Here is an 18636-nt window from a genome sequence, read left to right on the forward strand (position 1 = left end):
GGTAATAAAGAAGACAATACCCCAGTTGCTGACCAGGTGGGGCACCAAGAGGGAATGTCTGTGAGTGCCAAGAGAGGGACAGAGGAAGGCTGAGGAAAGTAAAATAAGCTGCGTATTTCTAAAATAAGAGGAAAATGAAGTCATTTGTCCATCTGTCCACTCACATTTATTCAAGAAGATTTAATGAATGCTTAGTGGTATGCTTTTGTCCTATGAGAGAATGGGGGTGGGGGTGGCACATAATCTGGCAATAATTCCAGGTGTCGAAAATGGAACAGGGAATGGGGCAGCACAGAGGAGGGAATATTTGCTCTTTAAGTTCTGTGTTAAATTTCACATCAGAAAGCACATCTGAGAGCATTTTTGTTGAGTAAAGGATACTTGTATTTGAGGTGAAGGGGCTGGCTTGTGCAAACACCCCTGCATGGAGTGTCTGTGTGCTATTGAGATGAAACCAGAAAGGAGAACTGAAGTCCACGTGTGCAGCCAGCCTGCGCATGTCCACAGACCGTCATCCTGCACATATGTGGTGCCTGTGGTTGGCGGACAGCATGGCCAGACAGTGTTGATGGTGCACAGAAAAGACAGCTGGAAACCATATGTACTGGACTAACTAAAGGCAGCAGGTACAACCAGTTAGGTGATTATGTTCTGGTGTGATAGGGTTGGGGTTAGAGGACCTGACCAACCATAATTCAGCCTTCCCATGGCCTGGCAGGACATCACCTGGGACGAATAGTGTGTTCTGAGAGGAAATGCTAGAGCTCAGGAGTTTCCCAGCTTCAAGTGCCCACCCCCCACAGAGTCCTTTCAGTTCTGGGTGTAATGTTGACTGATTCAGATGTGTGTGAGTGCTTGTTTTTACCAGGCTTCTCCCCTGGTTCTCGGTAGGGCCATTTCACCAACAAATTAAGCCAAGGAGTTTGAACATGAGCAGTAGGCAACCACAGATTTTTCAGCAGGGGACTCTTGTGCTTAGATCTAATTTGCAAAAGATCCCTCAAAGGTTCCTTGGAAGAGGGATAGAAGTAGGGATAGAAGTGTCAAAGACTGGGCTAAACAGCTTGGTCCAGATCATTAGGAAGAAACTTGAAAAAGATGCAGTTGCTATAATACAATGATGTACATTCACCTTGTCTTGGAAAAATTATTTTTTAAAGAATATTCAAAGGAGTCTCTTCTTCCCATTTCAACCATTCCCCTCAAGTAATTCAGTGCAGAAGGGATGTGGGTATAAAGGGTTGCTTCTAGGGTGCATATACCCCAGGTACAAAGAATAGGCCCAGCTCAGAAATATCATGACCTCCTGGAAATCACCTGAATTGGTATGAAGATAGACTCTCTTTGTGGAGCGAGAGGTTAAAGGCCTCAATTTCCACTGCAGGCATCTGCTCCACAGCCCTAAGAAAGCACCTTCAACATTAATCATTCAGTCATGCTTTTCCTAACTGCAGGAATGGCCTGTCTTCTGGCAAGGTTTGTTCCCCTCAAAAGTGCCTTATTTTGGGCAAAAAGCAGTTAGCAATAAACCATGTGGGAGTGCAGTCCAGAGACGTATCTAAGGAGAGGCATTTAAACCTGTAGTTAGGTGAGTGAATGACTTCAGGGGTAAGGTTTATTTTCCTCTGCTTGGAAGTGGCTTTCTCCTTGCTGTGTACCACAGTCTGTATGTGTCTTCCTACAGCCTCGTTGCATCTCTGAGAGAGTAAGATCAGAGCAAGAGTATAGGTCTATCCAGGCAGAGAGGAGTCATGCCCTGGGAAGCAGGCAGCCAACCTTTGCACAGCAATCAACTCTGCAGTCTTGAAGTCTGAGCTGTCATGACATAGGTATTGCAAGATTGTAGTTCAAGCCTGACCTTTAAGCAGTTGCAGATAGAGAGACTGAGAAGGTCCTGACACCACATGAGTGCTCTGGCTGAGGTGGAATACTGATGAGGGGCCATGGATGACAGAATTAGGGCAGTGCACCTGGATTCCATCTTGATCAACCTGTTCATGGTCTCCATTAAAAAACAAGTGGAATTAAGAACCAGAATCAGGCTACTGGTTATTTGTGGTTTGTCACAAGACATGTCTGTTTGTTTGCTTTGCTCTCATGTGCATGTATTATTCCATGGCTGAGGAGGGAAGAGGGCAGTCATGCAATCTCCAGAATTCTTCTGATGTCATAAGACATATTCTACCTTCAGAACCTTTAAGGCATTGTTGCAGAAGTGGGTAACAGTATAGTCAGGGTCCTGCTGTCCACTTCAGGGCCACTGTGTGCCTGGGTGTAAGGGGCCCACATTGCCAGGCAGACCTCTCTTCTTGAGCTTCTGCCAGCTGGTCTGGGTTGTCGCCTTACCTTCATCACTGCAGCCTGGGCCCATGCAGGGCTGGAAGTCCTGGGTGTCAGGGCAGGGGACGCTGAGGTCCAGCTGTGCCTTCAGCATGCGCTGCCGCATCCTCTTGCCTTTGTCGCAGGTGGAGGAGCTACAGGCGGACCATGGGGACCAGTTGGAGTAGATGCAGGTTTCAGGAGTATCATCTGGAAAGAGTGGTTGAGATGTTTTCCTGGGAAGCTGTGGAAGCTGCAGCTGGCCCTCTCCCCAGATAATCTTATTTGGAGTCAGGAGAAGCCTTCATGAGCCTGGGTGCTCCAGGGGTGGAAGCAGCCATGCCCTTTCCTTTAAAAATGGTATTTCAACATCCAGCTAATAAATACCCAACTGAGTAGAACAGTTCTCTTTTTATTCCCTCCACTCAACACATGCGCATCTTTTCCCTACCAGTCCCTCACCTTGGCAGACATTGATTTCTAACACACGTAGGCATTTCACAGGGAAGGCACAGATTTTATTTGTGTTTAGGCTTCATCTTCCCAATGTCCTCCAAACACAGGTGTTACGGTTAGGAGTAAGGGAAACTGATGTTTGCAGAGCACTTATTATGTGCCGGCCTATGGGTTTTATCCCTTGGTAAGACAGCGTCTTACTAAGTTACTCTCTATGAGGCAGGGTCTATTATTTTGCCTATTTGACAATGAAGAAACTGACGTAGAGAGGTGAGCCTTTTGCCCAAGGTCACAGGGCTAATGAACAATCTGGATGGTTTGGCTCCAGATTCCATGAGGAAACAGGTTCAAAGCTGACTGTGGGACCTGGGCCTTTTCCCTTGCTGAGGAGTAGATGTACTATGCCTACCTCACAGACCACTGCAAGAACCAAAGCAGAAAGTGGTCTGAATACTGAATGCCGATTCAAATTCCATTTTTGTGGTCATATTAAAGGAGTGATACTGTTGAATACATATTCCAATGTCATACCTTCACAAATTACCTTATAATTGGTGGCTAATTTTGGCCTCGTTTTTTGCTTTTTTGTGTGTGTGGGAGGGAGGGGTGCTGAGGACAGAGCCCTGGTCCTCGTGTGGGCTAAAGCATGCACTCTGTCACTGAGCCACACTCCAGCCCCTGATTACTTCTTAAGAAGAAATCCTCAGAGATGGGATAATCAGGTCAAAGGATGTGGCTAAGTTATTTTTTATGGTACTGGAGATTGAGCCCAGGAGTACTTTACCACTGAGCCATAATCTCAGATCTTTTTATTTTGTGTTTTTGAGACAGGGTCTTACTAAATTACCCAGGCTTGTCTGGGATTTACGCTTTTCCTGCCTCAGCTTCCCGAGTTGGTGGGATTACAGGCACACATCACCATGCCCCTTGATGTTTATGGGTTCTTAAACCATGTTAGCAAGGTGCTTTCCCAAAGGCATGTGCCATTTGTGTTGCTACCTACAACATAGGAAAATAACCTACCTTCATCCTTCTCTTCTGGAGCCAGGTCTGCTACAATATCATCAACATTATCAGGCACAATATTGCATTGTTCCCCCTGCAAAAGGAATTTTATGTGGAGGGCTCACATTAGAGAAAGGAGGGGACAGATGACAGAGCATAAAATTGAATGCCCACGCTATACAAGTTCTACCCCTGGTAGAGTTCTAGGTCAAATTTTGTAACTTGACTGAAAAGGAAATGCATGAGAGTAGAGTTGGCAAAGGAAGAATTCTGACTATGGCAGACATGAGTAATCGACTGTGGGACTCATGATGAAACCTATTGGCCTGGGTCAAATCATTCGTTTGGGCACTGGGCCTAACTACTGAGTTTATCTTGCTCATTTACTTTTTATGAAATAATTTGCATACTAGAAACACTTGAATGCTCAGGAGTTCCATATCCTGGGGTGCTATCTTCCAGGCACTCCCACAATTCTAGAGCAGAAAGGTGTTTGGTTTCCTTGGCCATGCTGGTGGGCTCAAACCCAGTACCTTTCGAGCGATTCTCTCAATAACAACTCGGGCTACTTGAGTGATGGACCCGCCCTCTGGATCGTAGAAAGGACTCTGAGGATGGTCCAGACTGGTCAGGGGCCGGATTTTCTCCTGTGGAATTGTGGGTTTGTTTGGTGACTGTAGAAAAAACACAGATACAGAGAGTGGGAAATAAAACATGAAAACCACAAAATAATTTGTTTATATGGAACAAAACAAAAACTCTGATAGGAGTTTAATAAGTGTAACAGTAGCTATGATATTCCATTCATACCATCTATTGGGCTTGGAAATTTGTAGACCTGTACTTCAAAATTCTTCCACAGGGCTGGGGGTGTTCAGGGGTGGAGCACTTGCGTAGTATGTGTGAGGCCCTGGATTCAAACCCCAGTACCACAACACACACACACACACACACACACACACACACACACACACACACAGATCCACATACATGACAGTATTATGCCAGATGTAGAAACCAAGTTACAGAGAGGTCATCCTAGCTCAGAAATGGCTACACTAGCTTGGCTTGAATCTCAAACTCTTATATTGGACCAGGCAGCAAATTTTTTTCTCTAGGAGGTCAGATGGTAAATATTTTAGGTTTTGTGAATCACACGGTGTCTGTCACAATTATTCTGCTCAGTCCTTGGAGTGAAAAAGACAATATATAATTGGATGTGTAGCTAACTTTGAAAACTATTTACAAATTAGGGTACAGGATAGATTGTCTCAAAAACCATAGTGTGCTGATGCCTGTTCTAGATTGTTTTCCCAATGGTTTTGTGATGGCTCCAGATTTCAGTGCAGGTGGCATGTTGACCATGTCTAAGAAATATGACATCCAGGACAGAATAAACTCCTCTCCCTTTAAAATCTGGCCCAGTCTTATATAAACACAACTTCCTTCTGTCTGTCTGTCTCTGCCTCTGTTCTTGGCATGCTGCCCTTTGCTTACCTGTGATCTGCTCTTCAGCAGATTCCCTTTCTGTGCTCTGGTCACTGCAAAAGATACTTTTCAGAGCCTGAACCAGTGTGTATGTGATGAGACCATGTTGGCCTTTCTTCCAGATTAAGTTCTTCTAGAACAGCAGGGTCAGGCTCACCCCTGGATCTAGGACACCCAAAACAGAGCTGGGCAAGAGGAAGTGCACAGGAAGCTTGCCATTCACCACTGCAGGCACACTTACCTCATAGGTCACCCCACTGTCAGTGCCAGCGTCCCAGGGAATCAGGTCTTGCACCACCTTCTGGACCCAGCCACATTCCTTGGTGCATAGATCCTCTGCAGATAAGCCCACGTTCCAATCAGGACTGGGGCCCATCATGGTAAGGAAGGACATTAAGTGGCGTGTCCTGTCTACTGAAAATTCAGCTGATGGTGCTGCTCTCCTGGAAATCAAATACAGAGGCCAGTATGTTAGGGGATGAGGGGTGCACACTCTGAGGGACATCTGGTCGGACATGGTTTGAGGACACAAGGAAGAGAGGAGGCAGATTCTCTGGCCATTACTGGTTTATGCTCTTCTCTCTTCTGAGCCCACCTGTTGGAGAAACATGAAGTGAATCCTGTGTGGATTTAAAGTGTCTGCAGCACTTACTTTTATTTATATTTCCTTGCTGATTTATTTTCATGTTTATTGATTGTCATCTCTCACTGGGGTGTAAACTCTGAAACAGAGGGTTTATGTTTGCTTCATGCTTGACTTTATTTCCATACACAGAGTAGACACTTGGTAAATGTTTTTGAAAAAGTGAATGAACAAATCCTACGTGGTGTGTGTGCACCCAGCTGTGTTGGATGCAAGATGAACTTCACACATGAAAAGTGCTTAATGTTGTCCTGCACTTTTACTTACACATCTTTAATTTTTAGGACAGACCAGAGGCAAGGATTCTTGACTCCAATTTATGTAGGAGGAAACTGAGGCTCAGGGGGGCTGTGTAACAAGTCCAAAGTCACAAGGTTAAGTATCAGGAGACCATTAGTTCAAGGTCAATGTTCTTTCCATCATCAACTTCTAAATTCTCCTGCCCCCTTTTCATTCTGAGATCTCCACTGTGCCATTGCAGGGAGTCCCCTGTGCCTGCTGCCTCCATTGTCTTTAAGAGGTCTCCCATGGCAAAGCCCTGGCACCAGGACACACCCACGGACTCACACCTGATCCCCTGGCTGTTTCCTCCTGTTGGAGGCAGGGGTTCAGCTACACAACCGTTTGCCTTTGACTGCTGTCTTCCAGCTGCTGAAAACGATCACTCAAGTCTACAGTCACAGGGGGCAGCTCTTCAAAGAAGCTTTTCAGTAATCCCTTCTGGTGACCCACAAGTCTCAGCTCATGTGTCACCTCTTCAGGATCCTTTCTGATCACCTGGCTGAGGTAAGCATCCCCGGATCACTAAGAGGAGGTTCCAGGAGGAACTGGGCTGCATGAGATAAATGGTGGACCCCCATCCCGCCCACTGAAAGGGCTGGGGAGGAAAAAGAGTCATATTCACTTGAGGGTGATCCTTGATATTTCATTTTCCCCTCATGACACTCTGGTGGGGTTAGAAGTATTATCTCATTCTGTGGAGAGGCAATGCAAGTGAGCAGAGATGAGTGAACTTGGAAACACAGGTAGCAGAGACTGAGGCTTGAAGGCCTGACTTTTTACACCCCCAGGCTGCTAACTGTGGGGAATCCTTGGCTGGGGACCAACTGATATGTTGTCCAGCTGGCAGCTGGTCCACCTCAGCTGTTCGGGAGCGCGGAAACCTTCTGTTGGTACCAGCTGCTTCTGGCTGCCCTCACCTGGCCCCAGAAAGCAATGACTCCAGACCTGGTGGGCCCTGTGGAACCCCATCACTGGGTTCTGGCAGCCAGATGGGACCAGACAAAAAGCTCAGGGTGAGGGGAGCCGGGGTGTGCATCTTAGCTCCACCTCACCTAGCTGCACCTCCTTAGGCAAATTCCCAAACCTTTCTGTGTCTCAGTGTCCAAATCTTTGAAACGGGGATAACATATGTCAGCTCCAAAGGGTCATGTTAAATGAGCCAACTTGCATAAAGTACTTAGCCCAGCTCCCGGCACCTGAGCCATCGTTACAGGTTGAAACGTTACACCATTAATCTGAAAATCTAAACTCTGAACTGCTTCAAAATCTAACTTTTTGAGCTCTGACAAGTGGAAAATTTACATAATTAACACAATGCTCTCAAGTTCCATTCATTTTCCTGCAAATGACATTATTTCCTTCTTTTGTGGCTGAATAAAACTCCATTGTGTACATATACAACACATTTTCTTTATCCATTCATCCGTTCATGGACCCCTGGGCTGGTTCCACAACTTGGCTATTGTAAATTGTGCTGCTATAAACAAATACACACACACACACACACACACACACACACACACACACACACACGTATCACCATAGTATCCCTGACTCTAATTCTTTTGGATAAGTACTGAGGAGTAGTATAGCTGGGTCATATGATGGTTCCATTTCTAGTCTTTTGAGAAACCTCCATACTAATTTCCTTAGTGACTGTACTAATGTGCAATCCTACTAAGACTGTTCCTTCCCCCCACATCCTTACCAGCACTTATTATTATTCCCCACAATCTGTTTTCAGTAATCTCTTCTGGTGACCCGCAAGTCTCAGCTCATGTGTCACCTCTTCAGGATCCTTTCTGATCACCTGGCTGAGGTAAGCACCCTTGGTCTGTATCTCCACAACTGTGAAGTGTCTGTAATCAGACCCTAGGATTCTAATCACTTCTTCGCTGTCTGGTCTCCTCCACTAGCCTGGGGGCTTCTTGAAACCAGGAATCCCAGGTTTCACAACTGCACCCCAGTACCCGCTCAGTGGGCCACTGAATGAATGGCTATGTGATGATTCCAGCTACACTCCTTGCTAGCTCTAGATCGTGGGTAAGTCCCGCACTGTCTTTGAGTCTTAATGTTGTCATCTAACGATACCTACCTGAGGACCAAATGAGATGCTTTGCTGGGAGAAACCGCTGAAGTACTACACTGACACAGTCTGCTGCATAGTTAGACAAAAATGTCCTTTCCCTGTATTGTGCATTTTTTTGGCCTAGGGATCAGTGGTTTCAGCAGCTGCCTTAGAGGCCAGGCTTCTCTAAAGATTTGTAGTCTGTGGAGTTGTGATGTTGTTCACAGAGGGACTTACAAGATATGATTCTGGCCTTCCGGCAGGAACTGCCAGGCAAGAGCCTTGGCACCTGACTGGAGCTACTTTATACCCCAGTCCGCCTCTTGGACCATTGGGGTATGGCAGTGCCTGGGGAAGCAGGTTTCCTCTTTCATTGCTATAGAGATGAAAGATTCACCCATTATCTTCCCATCTCTCTAATTATGTGATTTTTGGTCATATTAGTCAGTCATATCCTGTAGCCCATGGGTGACACTATTCACAATGCAATCTAAGGGAACAAAAATAGCTCTACTGAGGAAGCCAGAGCTGTAGAAACCATCCCCCAATCCATCCTAACACATCATCTTGATACTTGCCCAGCTGATAGATATAATCATCTGAGAACAAAGCTTTGTAGAAATCCTCTGTAGCAAATGCATTTGGGTCAAAGCTGTTATAGCTAAATCTGTCTCCTGAGTGAGGTACTTCCAGAGCTTGGTAAGTATTTCAAAGAGCAGAAAATTTAGAGCCACCAATCCCTACACAAAGCATAGTATTATGTTGAGTAATGTGACAAATGTTAAATTTGAAACTCTAAGGGCCTGGGAGCAATATTTTAGCATCTTCAGGTAGCTCACTCCTTTCTCTTAGGCTAGATGGGAACATTTCTCCATGATTCAAACTTCTGCAATACTTCCTGGAGGGAGCATCTCCTGATCCTACAAATTCCTTATGATCCTCCCTATTGTACTTCCCGTAGCATACTCAACTCACACTTTCCTTGGAATTTCTTGTTTAACACCTGTTTTCCCCATCAAGTCCCAATACAGTAGGGACCATTTTTTCCCTTGGTTATAGCTATATCCCACTGCTTAGCTTAGGACTTGGCATGCAGTGGCTTCTCTTCAAATGTTTGTTGAAATAAATGAATTAATCTCCGAGATGAATGTAGAGCTCTTGTACTTCCTTTGACCTTCAAATTTAATTAAAAATCACTTCACAGTATTTACTACTTCTATTATAAAATTCTATTTAAAATAATGAAATGGATAAGAACATATGTGAATTTTCTTTAGGAAATGCCAGATAGGACTGGGGTTCTTTGTTCAAGCCCTAACAAAGGTTCTTATTTATGCCTTTTTATAAGCCATGTCTTCTAAGATATGACATTTTGGTAATTTGGTTTCATTTTTCAATTTGGAAATTAAAGTTGAATCACTTCTAGAAAAGAGAGTTGATCTAGCTATACCAAACACCAGAGTTTATGATAAAGCATGATAATCAGAATGGTGTGAGATTCAAGGTAAAATGGAAATAGAAGTCAGAGTGGAGATTCCAGAAACTATAGGTAAGGACTTATACAAATAGACTACTCGAGTTGGAGTGGAAGGAAGGTTATACAAGTGGGGTTGGGCTAAATTATAAAAATATTGGACTCACATCTAATATCATATACCAAGCAATAATAATAAAGCAACCAGGTCACAAAAGTTAATCCACTGTTCAAGAAAACAAAACAAAACAAAACAAAACAAAACAAAAACAAAAAAAAAAACAACTCACCAACAACAGAGAAATGTTACATTTCTCAATTTTTGGACTAAAAGGCAATCAAAAGAAAAAAGCTAACTATTTTGAATTACACATTAGCTAAAAACATCTTTACAATGAAAACAATGGTACATGTTTAATATCTCTAATTCAAAAGTTTGAAATCTGAAATGCTCCAAAGTCTGCAGCTCTTGAACACTGACATGACACCACAAGTGGACAAATTTCACACCTGATTTGGGTCACAGTTAAAATGCTGGTGCACTAAAACTACTGCATAAAATTACCTTCAGATTTTGTATATAAAGTGTATGTATCTAAAACAGAAAAGAATTTTGTGTTTTGTCTTGGATCCCATTCCCAAGATATCTGATTATGTATATGTAAGTATTCTAAACACTTCTGGTCCCAAACGTTTTGGACAAGGGATACTCAGCCTGTACCTGAATTGTAGGAAAAAAAATGGTGCATTAGCAAAAATATCTCTGTTAAGTGTAACTAACAAAGTGTTAATATTATAGAGATATAACCCAAATCGCTAAGATGAAGACCACAATCCTAGTGACGGAAACTTATAAACAGACAATTCACATCAGAAAAATGAAAAATACAAGAGAACATGGAGAAATATTTCCTCCTTTTACATTTAGAAGGCAGTGTGGTGTGCAGGGAAGAACCCCAGGACATTGGCATGGATAGCTGGATCTGAATTTTGGTTCAGTCACTGAATTATTAGCTATGAGACAGGGGACTTTACCTCACCTTTCTCTGAAGTTACTACATATTCAAAATGGGAACATCATCATATCCACCCCAGAGTTTTATTGTGAGGAAATCACTTCTCATTGTGACTGACACATAATAGGGCTTGGTAAAGGTTGATTTTCTTTTCGTACAGCTTTTCCAAACAAAACTTCCAAAAACAACACAGAAGAAATTAGTTTTGCTTCTTCTAGAGATTTATTCTCCCCTTTTGACTTACACATACTAGTGAGACTCCAGAGTGTTTACTAAACCATTCATACGCAGTGTTCCGTCTCTCAAATATTCCAAATAATCCTCATTTTCACACTTGCAGAAACCCAATAAAACACAAGAGGGCGCTCAAGTCATTCACTAGGCTGTTTAAGACCTGGGTGGGTGGAGAGAGGTTTGAGGGAGGTTCCTGCAGCGCTGGAAAAACTGTCACCAGGAGGTATCAAGAACTCCACCTGCAGACTCAGATCTACCAACTGCTCCTCTAGTCCAAAACTTGTCTTCCTTTTCTATTCTGGAGACATCGATGGACCTGAGCAAGTGCTGCAGGAGGCAGGGACGGCCCTAGAACTCCCAGTTTGGATTTAGGAGAAAGATGCCTCTGGCCTCTTGGGCAATGGTGGCTTTGGATTTCTGGAAAATGTGAACATGTCTTTGTTCCTCTGACCTCACAAACACGGGCATTGACTAATAAAATGTTCATGAAGTAGAGTAACTGGGAATGATTTAAGGGACTATAGTCCTTATAGTATAAGAAAGGAAAGAAGTATTTTTAAGTTCCAATAATTCTTCGCATTCAGACTACACTGGAGGAACTGGGTGATGGAATCTCAGAATTGATTTGCAGGAAACCTGGGTATTTTCCACTGAGGTGCCAGAGGAACTAGTGAAGGATGTGCAGTTTGTTCAGAATCTGTCTTTCCTGTCTCTACCTGGCGATGGGCTGTCGGAGCTACAGCTTGATTTATTGAGCTAAACAAGTCAGCAACTAATTTGTTCACTCATGACTGTCCTTTGAAGAAGTGGTGCTGGGGATAAAGATGAAGATTGTTGAAAAACAAGTCAGTTGCAATGGGCAGGACTTCCTAAAGTAGGTCACCCTGGCTTTCCATTGGGCTGAGGGAGGCTGGAATCCCATTAACCTCGATGGAGCAGGCTCTGGGAGGAGGGGCAGGGCTGTTTGGGCAAAACAAAACTTGGCTGCATGGACCTTCCTAATTTGACTTCCTAATGAGATTTGGAAGAGGAAAGGGGAGCCTAGGGTATGGGAAAAGCAAAGGAAAATTCCTTTCTCTCAACCAGTTGGTAGCACTGAGTGTGGAGGTTGTGGGTGTTAGGAAGTCTGCAGGTTTGCCATCCATGGATTCTCTCCCACTGGGGTCTCGGGCAATCTGAGGAATGGGTGAAGTGTGGGATTGTGTCCCAGAAGATTTCTTCCAATTTTTATAAAGTCTCTCCTATCTTGGTGGTGGGCAGAGTTCCATTGATTTTCACCTGCTCGGAGTTGCAAACTTCATGAAAATGCTTGGTGACTCCATGATCTCACTTTCTATTCACATTTCAACTGCTTTGTGCTGTTTTCCTCCCTGTGTCCTTCAGCAGAAAGCTTTCTCCATAAGGTCATGGGTGACCTTCATGTTGATAAATCCAAGGAGCATCTTGCAGCCCAGTCTTCCTTGATCTCTTCACTGCACTGACCCAAGCTGAATACTCTTCTGGAACACTCTTCCCTTGGCTTCCAGGTTCCAAATTTCCTTCTGGATCTCATCGCTGCTTCTTTTCTGTTTCCTTTGCTGGCAAGTCCGCCATAGCATGAAATGCTGGAGGTCTTCGGGACTCAGTCCTAAGCCCTTGACTCTTATTCTCAAGTTCTGTCTTATCTGTGCCCTTCATACAGATTGTCTCCCATTCCTCAATGGCTCCCAATTCTATTTCTCAGCATGGAATTCTTGCCCTGAGATTCAGAGCTCTGTAGTCAACTACTCAATGATTTCACCTGGATATCAAGACCTCTTAATGTAGCACAGTCAGAACTAATCACTTGGTGCTCCCATCAAACTGCACCTAATGTTTCTAGGCACATGGGTGTCCCCACAAATTCCTTAGGCCAGCCACGTCTGGACCGCTGGTCTCTCCCACCTTCTCTGTTCAACCTATTGCTGCAGACTGGCCAGTGTCACCTACTACCAGCATCTTGCACATTTCTGTATTTCTTTCCATTTCCACCACACCACTACCACCAGGCAGTGGAAGTCATGATTAATTCTCTCCTGGCTCTCTGCAACTGCCTCTCCACTGGTCTCACCTCATCTACCTTTTCACATTGGAGCCAGAGTGCTGTTATTACTTTTTTTTAAATGCAAATCTGATGGTATCATCCTTCTGCTTAAAACTCTTCAATGATTTTCCATTAGTTTTAATATAAAAATCAAAAATTTTAATGTTGCATGACTTGGCCTCACACCAAGCTCTTCTTTGATTTCTGGATCCAGTTATACAAAGCCTGTTAGTATCTGAAGTAGGCTTTGCTTCCTCTCATACATGGCCTTTGCACGTGACAGTCTGTCTAGAGAGTATTCTCTCCTCATTTTGCTTCTTTACTGCCTAACTCCTATTGATTCCTTGGATCTTGGTGGGCTCTGACTGCCTCCGTGTCCTGCTGGGGCAGGGTCCCTTTCACACACTCTCATGGTACCTTGGTATTTGTGTGGTCATTGAGTAGATGTCTCTCCCCACTGAACTGTGAGCTCCGTGAGGACCTCTGCTCACCGCGGTCCCCCAAGCACTGTGTGTAGTGCTTTTCTTTGGAGACTGTCAATGAGTATTGAGTGAATGAGACATCTCAGTCACCCTTGATTCGATGCCGGGTAAGTCGAAGTCGAGATTTTGTTCCATTTTGTTTTGAGGCTGGAGCCAATTTATTGTGGTCACATGGTTCATTTTGTGCTGATCAGAGAAGCCAGGCTGAGAGAGAGACACTTCCTGATCAATTAAAAATGGAGAAAAGGGACGAGTTGTTATTTAATCAGAGGGATCTTGTTTCAGTGAAGGTATCAGAGTTACTCAGCTGGATATGGCTGGAATTCCAGTTCCACTCTTTATTTTTTCTTTCTTTCAAAAAAAAGTTTTATTATGAAATATTTTTAAACTTACAGAGAAATAGTACAGAAGGTTCCCACACGCCCTTCACCCAGCTTGCGCTGGTGTTAATGTCTTACATAACCGTAGTATGATAATCCAAACTTGCAATTAACACGGTCCGAGACTGTTTACTGAACTGCCGACTCTACGTGGGCTGTCTTGGCTTTGCCATGCATGTCACTGCTGTGTTCCCAGGTCCCAGCAGAACCCTGCTTCACATCCAGTTGTCACGTCTCCTTGGTCTCCTCCCATCTCTGACCATTGCTGTCGTTCCTTGGGTGGGTTCTCTGGTCATGCGCGTTTCCATTTCCTGATCATCCCCTTGGGCCTGTATTTAAATGATCAGTTCTCTGAAGTTGGAAACATAAGCAGACTCAGCACCCACTTGGGCCCTGGCTTGGCCCTGACTAGCCTTCTTCCCATTCTGAGATCTGCAGAAAAGGATGGGTTTCCGCCTGGCTGGGGATGGAGCTACCCTGGAACTGTAAGGGGCAGTTCCACTCTTGATGGACTAGATGATGCCTTTGGATGTGTCATAGAAACTCTTAGTCAAATGGGCCTGTCCCACAGAGCTACTGTGAGGATTAAGTGGGATAATAAATGTAAGTGCCTTCTGGGGTACGTGAATGCATAGATTTCCCTTTCCTTTCTTTTGGTACTAGGGTTTGAACCCAGGGGTGCTTAACCCCTGGGCCACATCCCCAGTCCTTTTTATTTTTTATTTTGAGACAGAGTCTCGCAAAGTTGTTTGCAGCCTAACTAAGTTGCTGTGGCTGGCCTTGAACTTGGAATCATCCTGCCTCAGCAGCCCAAATCGCTGGGATTACAGGTGTGTACCACCACACCTGGCTTTCTTTCTTTCTTCTCTCTCTCTCTCTCTTCCTCTCTCCTTTCTGAATGCCCTGTGCTTTGTAGTTGACATTTTTCTAACTCCAGGTTCCTCAAACTCCTAAGTGGTATAAAGCTGCATCCACAAACTGTGGCCCACACACCTCTCATCCATACCTGCCCTGCGCCCTTGTTCCTCTTGGAACACCAAGAGTGAGGGGTTCTTCACAAGTGGCTGTGGGGCCTGGGAACCAGGAGAAGCTGAAGAGAAGTATCAGTTATGCAAAGGGAGCCAGGGCCATTGTGGGTTCACATGGCGTTTTCTGGGGGGTCAGTGATGGGACAGGTACATGGCCACCCACCAGGGAGAGCTCAAGGCAGCAGAGCCTGCCTCCAACTGCTTCTCTTCAGAGGGAAAGGCACTTCCTGGGCTGGGAAGATTTTCCTCTTCCCTGGTGTGAACTTCCTTAGAGAGGATTCAGAGACAGTCTTGGAGATCACAGCAGGCTAAGTGGCCTCCATGCAGCCAGCTGGGCTGCTCATGGTCAGCTGCCTCAGCTCCTCACAGACCTGGGCCAGTCCTGAATGGGGCGAGGAGCATCCTTCCAGACTCAGCCATGTACCTTCTGCACAAAGCCTTGGCAGAACTCTCTCCACCCGTTCCCTGAGCTTCCAGAGCTACTTATATCCTCATCCTAAAACTGAAAACCCTGGAGTGTACCAGGCACCATGATGACATCATATTATATACATTCTGTGAACATGGTGCCATCTGGATTTATGCAAAGTGTAGACCTGAAGTGGTAGAATTCTGTTAATTGTCTTCCATCTTGGCTGGGTGGTCCAAAGAGTGGGAGCTGTGTATAGAGGGCTGGCACATAGTAGGGGATTCACTGACTGGTTAAGTGGGTAGGTGCCAGTTGCCTGGCAACAGCTTCCCTTCTCCCAGCTGGTCATGTACAAGGGCCCCTCCTCCCTCTGCTCCTGCTGCCCCACCCTGGGGAGCCTTCCTTGTAATGTCCTATACTTCCGTTCCATCATTTTGCATTTGCTTTTTCTGCCACCGAGTAGGATCTCACACATTGCCCATGTTGTTGCTGTCTGCATCAATACCATGGTTAATGGATGCAGACTACTCCATACAGGGGCTAGTCAAGTCATTTACAAACCATTTTCTGATAGTTGACCAGGAACTTCCAGACCTTGCATCTTTAAAGGATGAGTGGAATCAATCAAAACTTGTTCAAGAGCCAGGCACGGTGGTGCATGTCTGTAATTCCAGTGACTTGACAGGCTGAGACAGGAGGATTGTGAGTTCAAAGCCAGCCTCAGTAAAAGCGAGGCGCTAAGCAACTCAGTGAGACCCTGTCTCTAAATAAAATATTTAGAGGAGCCAAAAATTCCACCAGAAAACTTCTAGAACTCATAAATGAATTCAGCAAAGTAGCAGGATATAAAATCAACACTCATACATCTAATGCATTTCTATTCATTAGTGATGAATTCTCTGAAAAAGAAATTAGGAAAACTACCCATTCACAATAGCATAAAAAAAAAAATACTTGGGGATCAAGCTAACAAAAGGGTGAAAGACCTCTACAATGAAAACTATGGAACGCTAAAGAAAGAAATTAGGGCTGGAGATGTAGCTCAGTTGGTAGAGTGCTTGCCTCACAAACACAAAGCCCTGGGTTCAATTCCCAGCATCACAGCATCACAATAAAAAAAAAAAAAAAAAGAAATTAAAGAAAACCTTAGACGATGGAAAGATCTCCCATGTTCTTGAATAGGCAGAATTAATATTGTCAAAATGGCCATACTACCAAAAGTGCTATACAGATTCAATGCAATTCTAATTAACATTCCAATGACATACCTCATAGAAATAGAGAAAGCAATCATGAAATTCATTTTGAAGAATAAGAGACCCAGAATAGCCAAAGCAATCCTTGGCAGGAAGAGTGAAGCAGGGGGTATCGCAAGACCAGACCTTAGACTATACTACAGGGCAATAGTAACAAAAACGGCATGGTATTGGCATCAAAATAAACAGGTAGACCAGTGGTACAGAATAGAGGACACAGAGACAAAACCACATAAATACAGTTATCTCCTACTAGACAAAGGTGTCAGAAACATACAATGGAGAAAAGAAAGGCTATTCAACAAATGGTGCTGGGAAAACTGGAAATCCATATGCAGCAATGAAATTAAACCCCTATCTCTCACCCTGCACAAAACTCAACTCAAAATAAATCAGGAACCTAGGAATTAGGCCTGAGACCCTGCAAGGTGAGCTTAGGACCAAACTTCCTTATCATGACTCCCAAAGCACAAGAAATGAAAGTAGGAATCAGTAACTGGGATAGATTCAAACTAAAAAGATTTTTCTCAGCAAAGAAAACAGCCAACAATGTGAAGAGAGAGTCTACACAGTGGGAGAAAATCTTTGCCACATGCACTTTGGATAGAGCACTAATCTCCAGAATTTATAAAGAACTCAAAAAACTTTACACCAAGAGTACAAATAACCCAATCAATAAATGGGTTAAGGAAATGAGCAGACACTTCACAGAAGAAGATCTACAAGCAATAAGCAGATAAATGAAAAATTGTTCAACATTTCTAGTAATAAGGGAAATGCAAATCAAAACTACCTGAAGATTTCATTTCACCCAAATTAGAATGTCTATTATCAAGAATTCAAGCAACAATAGGTGTTGGCAAGGATGTGGGGGAAAAGGTACACTCATACACTGCTGGTGGGGCTGCAAATTAGTGCAGCCACTCTGGAAAGCAGTGTGGAGATTCCTTAGAAAACTTGGAATGGACCCTCCATTTGACCCAGCTATCCCACTCCTTGGCCTATACCCAAAGGACTTAAAATAAGCATACTACAGAGATACAGCCACATCAATGTTCATAGCTGCTCAATTTACAATAGCTACATTGTGGAACCAACCTAGATGCCCTTCAATTGATCCCTGGATAAAGAAACTGTGATATACACACACACACACACACACACACACACACACAATGGAATATTACTTAGCCATAAAGAAGAATAAAATTATGGCATTTGCAGGTAAATAGTTGGAGTTGGAGAATATCATGCTAAGTGAAATAAGTCAATCCCAAAAAACCAAAGGCTGAATGATTTTTCTGATAAGTGGATGATGATATGTAATGGGGTGGGGGGAAGGCTAGAATGGGGAAAGGATGGATTGTGTAGAGGAAAATGAGGGGTGGGGGGGTGGGGGGCAGGAAAGATAATAGAATGAGACAAACATCATTACCCTATGTACATGTATGATTACACAAACAGTGTGACTCTACTTCATGTACAACCAGAGAAATGAAAGTTGTACTCCATTTGTATACAATGGATCAAAAAAGAAAAAAAAAATACAAAATAGGGCTGGGATGTGGCTCAGCAGTCAAGTGCCCCAAGTTCAATCTCTAGTACCAAAAAATAAACAAACAAACAAACAACAACAACAACAAACAAAACTTGTTGAAGGAACTGCATAGAATTCAGGGTGGCCAAAGAGAGGTGCAGACTGGGAAGCCCATAGGAAAAGGAGGCCAGGGCTGAAATGTGCTATGTTTAGCCTGTGAAGCTGAACTAAGGAGTGTGGACTTGATCCTGGAGGATAAGGGTCACAGGAAGATTTTAAGAAAGGAAGAACACATCAGGTTTGGATTCTTGAAACATCACTATAGTAACAGTGATGATGAGGAATTGGATTGGGGGACATAATAAAGAGGAAAGAATTGTGAAATAGTCTAGGGGAGAAAAATGGTAGTTTGAGCTAATGGCAGGAGAATGGCCAGGTAAGGACTGATTTTTGAGATAGGAAGGTAGAATCAGTAGAACTTCATGACTCATTGTACT

At 43.9% G+C, this 18636-nt stretch overlaps 1 protein-coding gene across 1 annotated transcript in view; it reads right to left on the reverse strand.

Moving 5' to 3' along the window:
• Positions 1-18636, reverse strand: part of SPON1 (spondin 1) — a 281080-nt gene that overhangs the window by 15089 nt on the left and 247355 nt on the right. The window contains exons 8-11 of the mRNA XM_079104241.1: positions 5510-5711; positions 4314-4454; positions 3799-3874; positions 2347-2529 (exon numbers count right to left, since the gene is read on the reverse strand). Coding sequence (XP_078960367.1) covers positions 2347-2529; positions 3799-3874; positions 4314-4454; positions 5510-5711 — 602 coding nt within the window. The remainder of the gene's footprint in view (positions 1-2346; positions 2530-3798; positions 3875-4313; positions 4455-5509; positions 5712-18636) is intronic.

The sequence above is a fragment of the Sciurus vulgaris genome, assembly GCF_902686455.1.
Source record: "Sciurus vulgaris genome assembly, chromosome: 11".
Taxonomy (NCBI): Eukaryota; Metazoa; Chordata; class Mammalia; order Rodentia; family Sciuridae; genus Sciurus; species Sciurus vulgaris.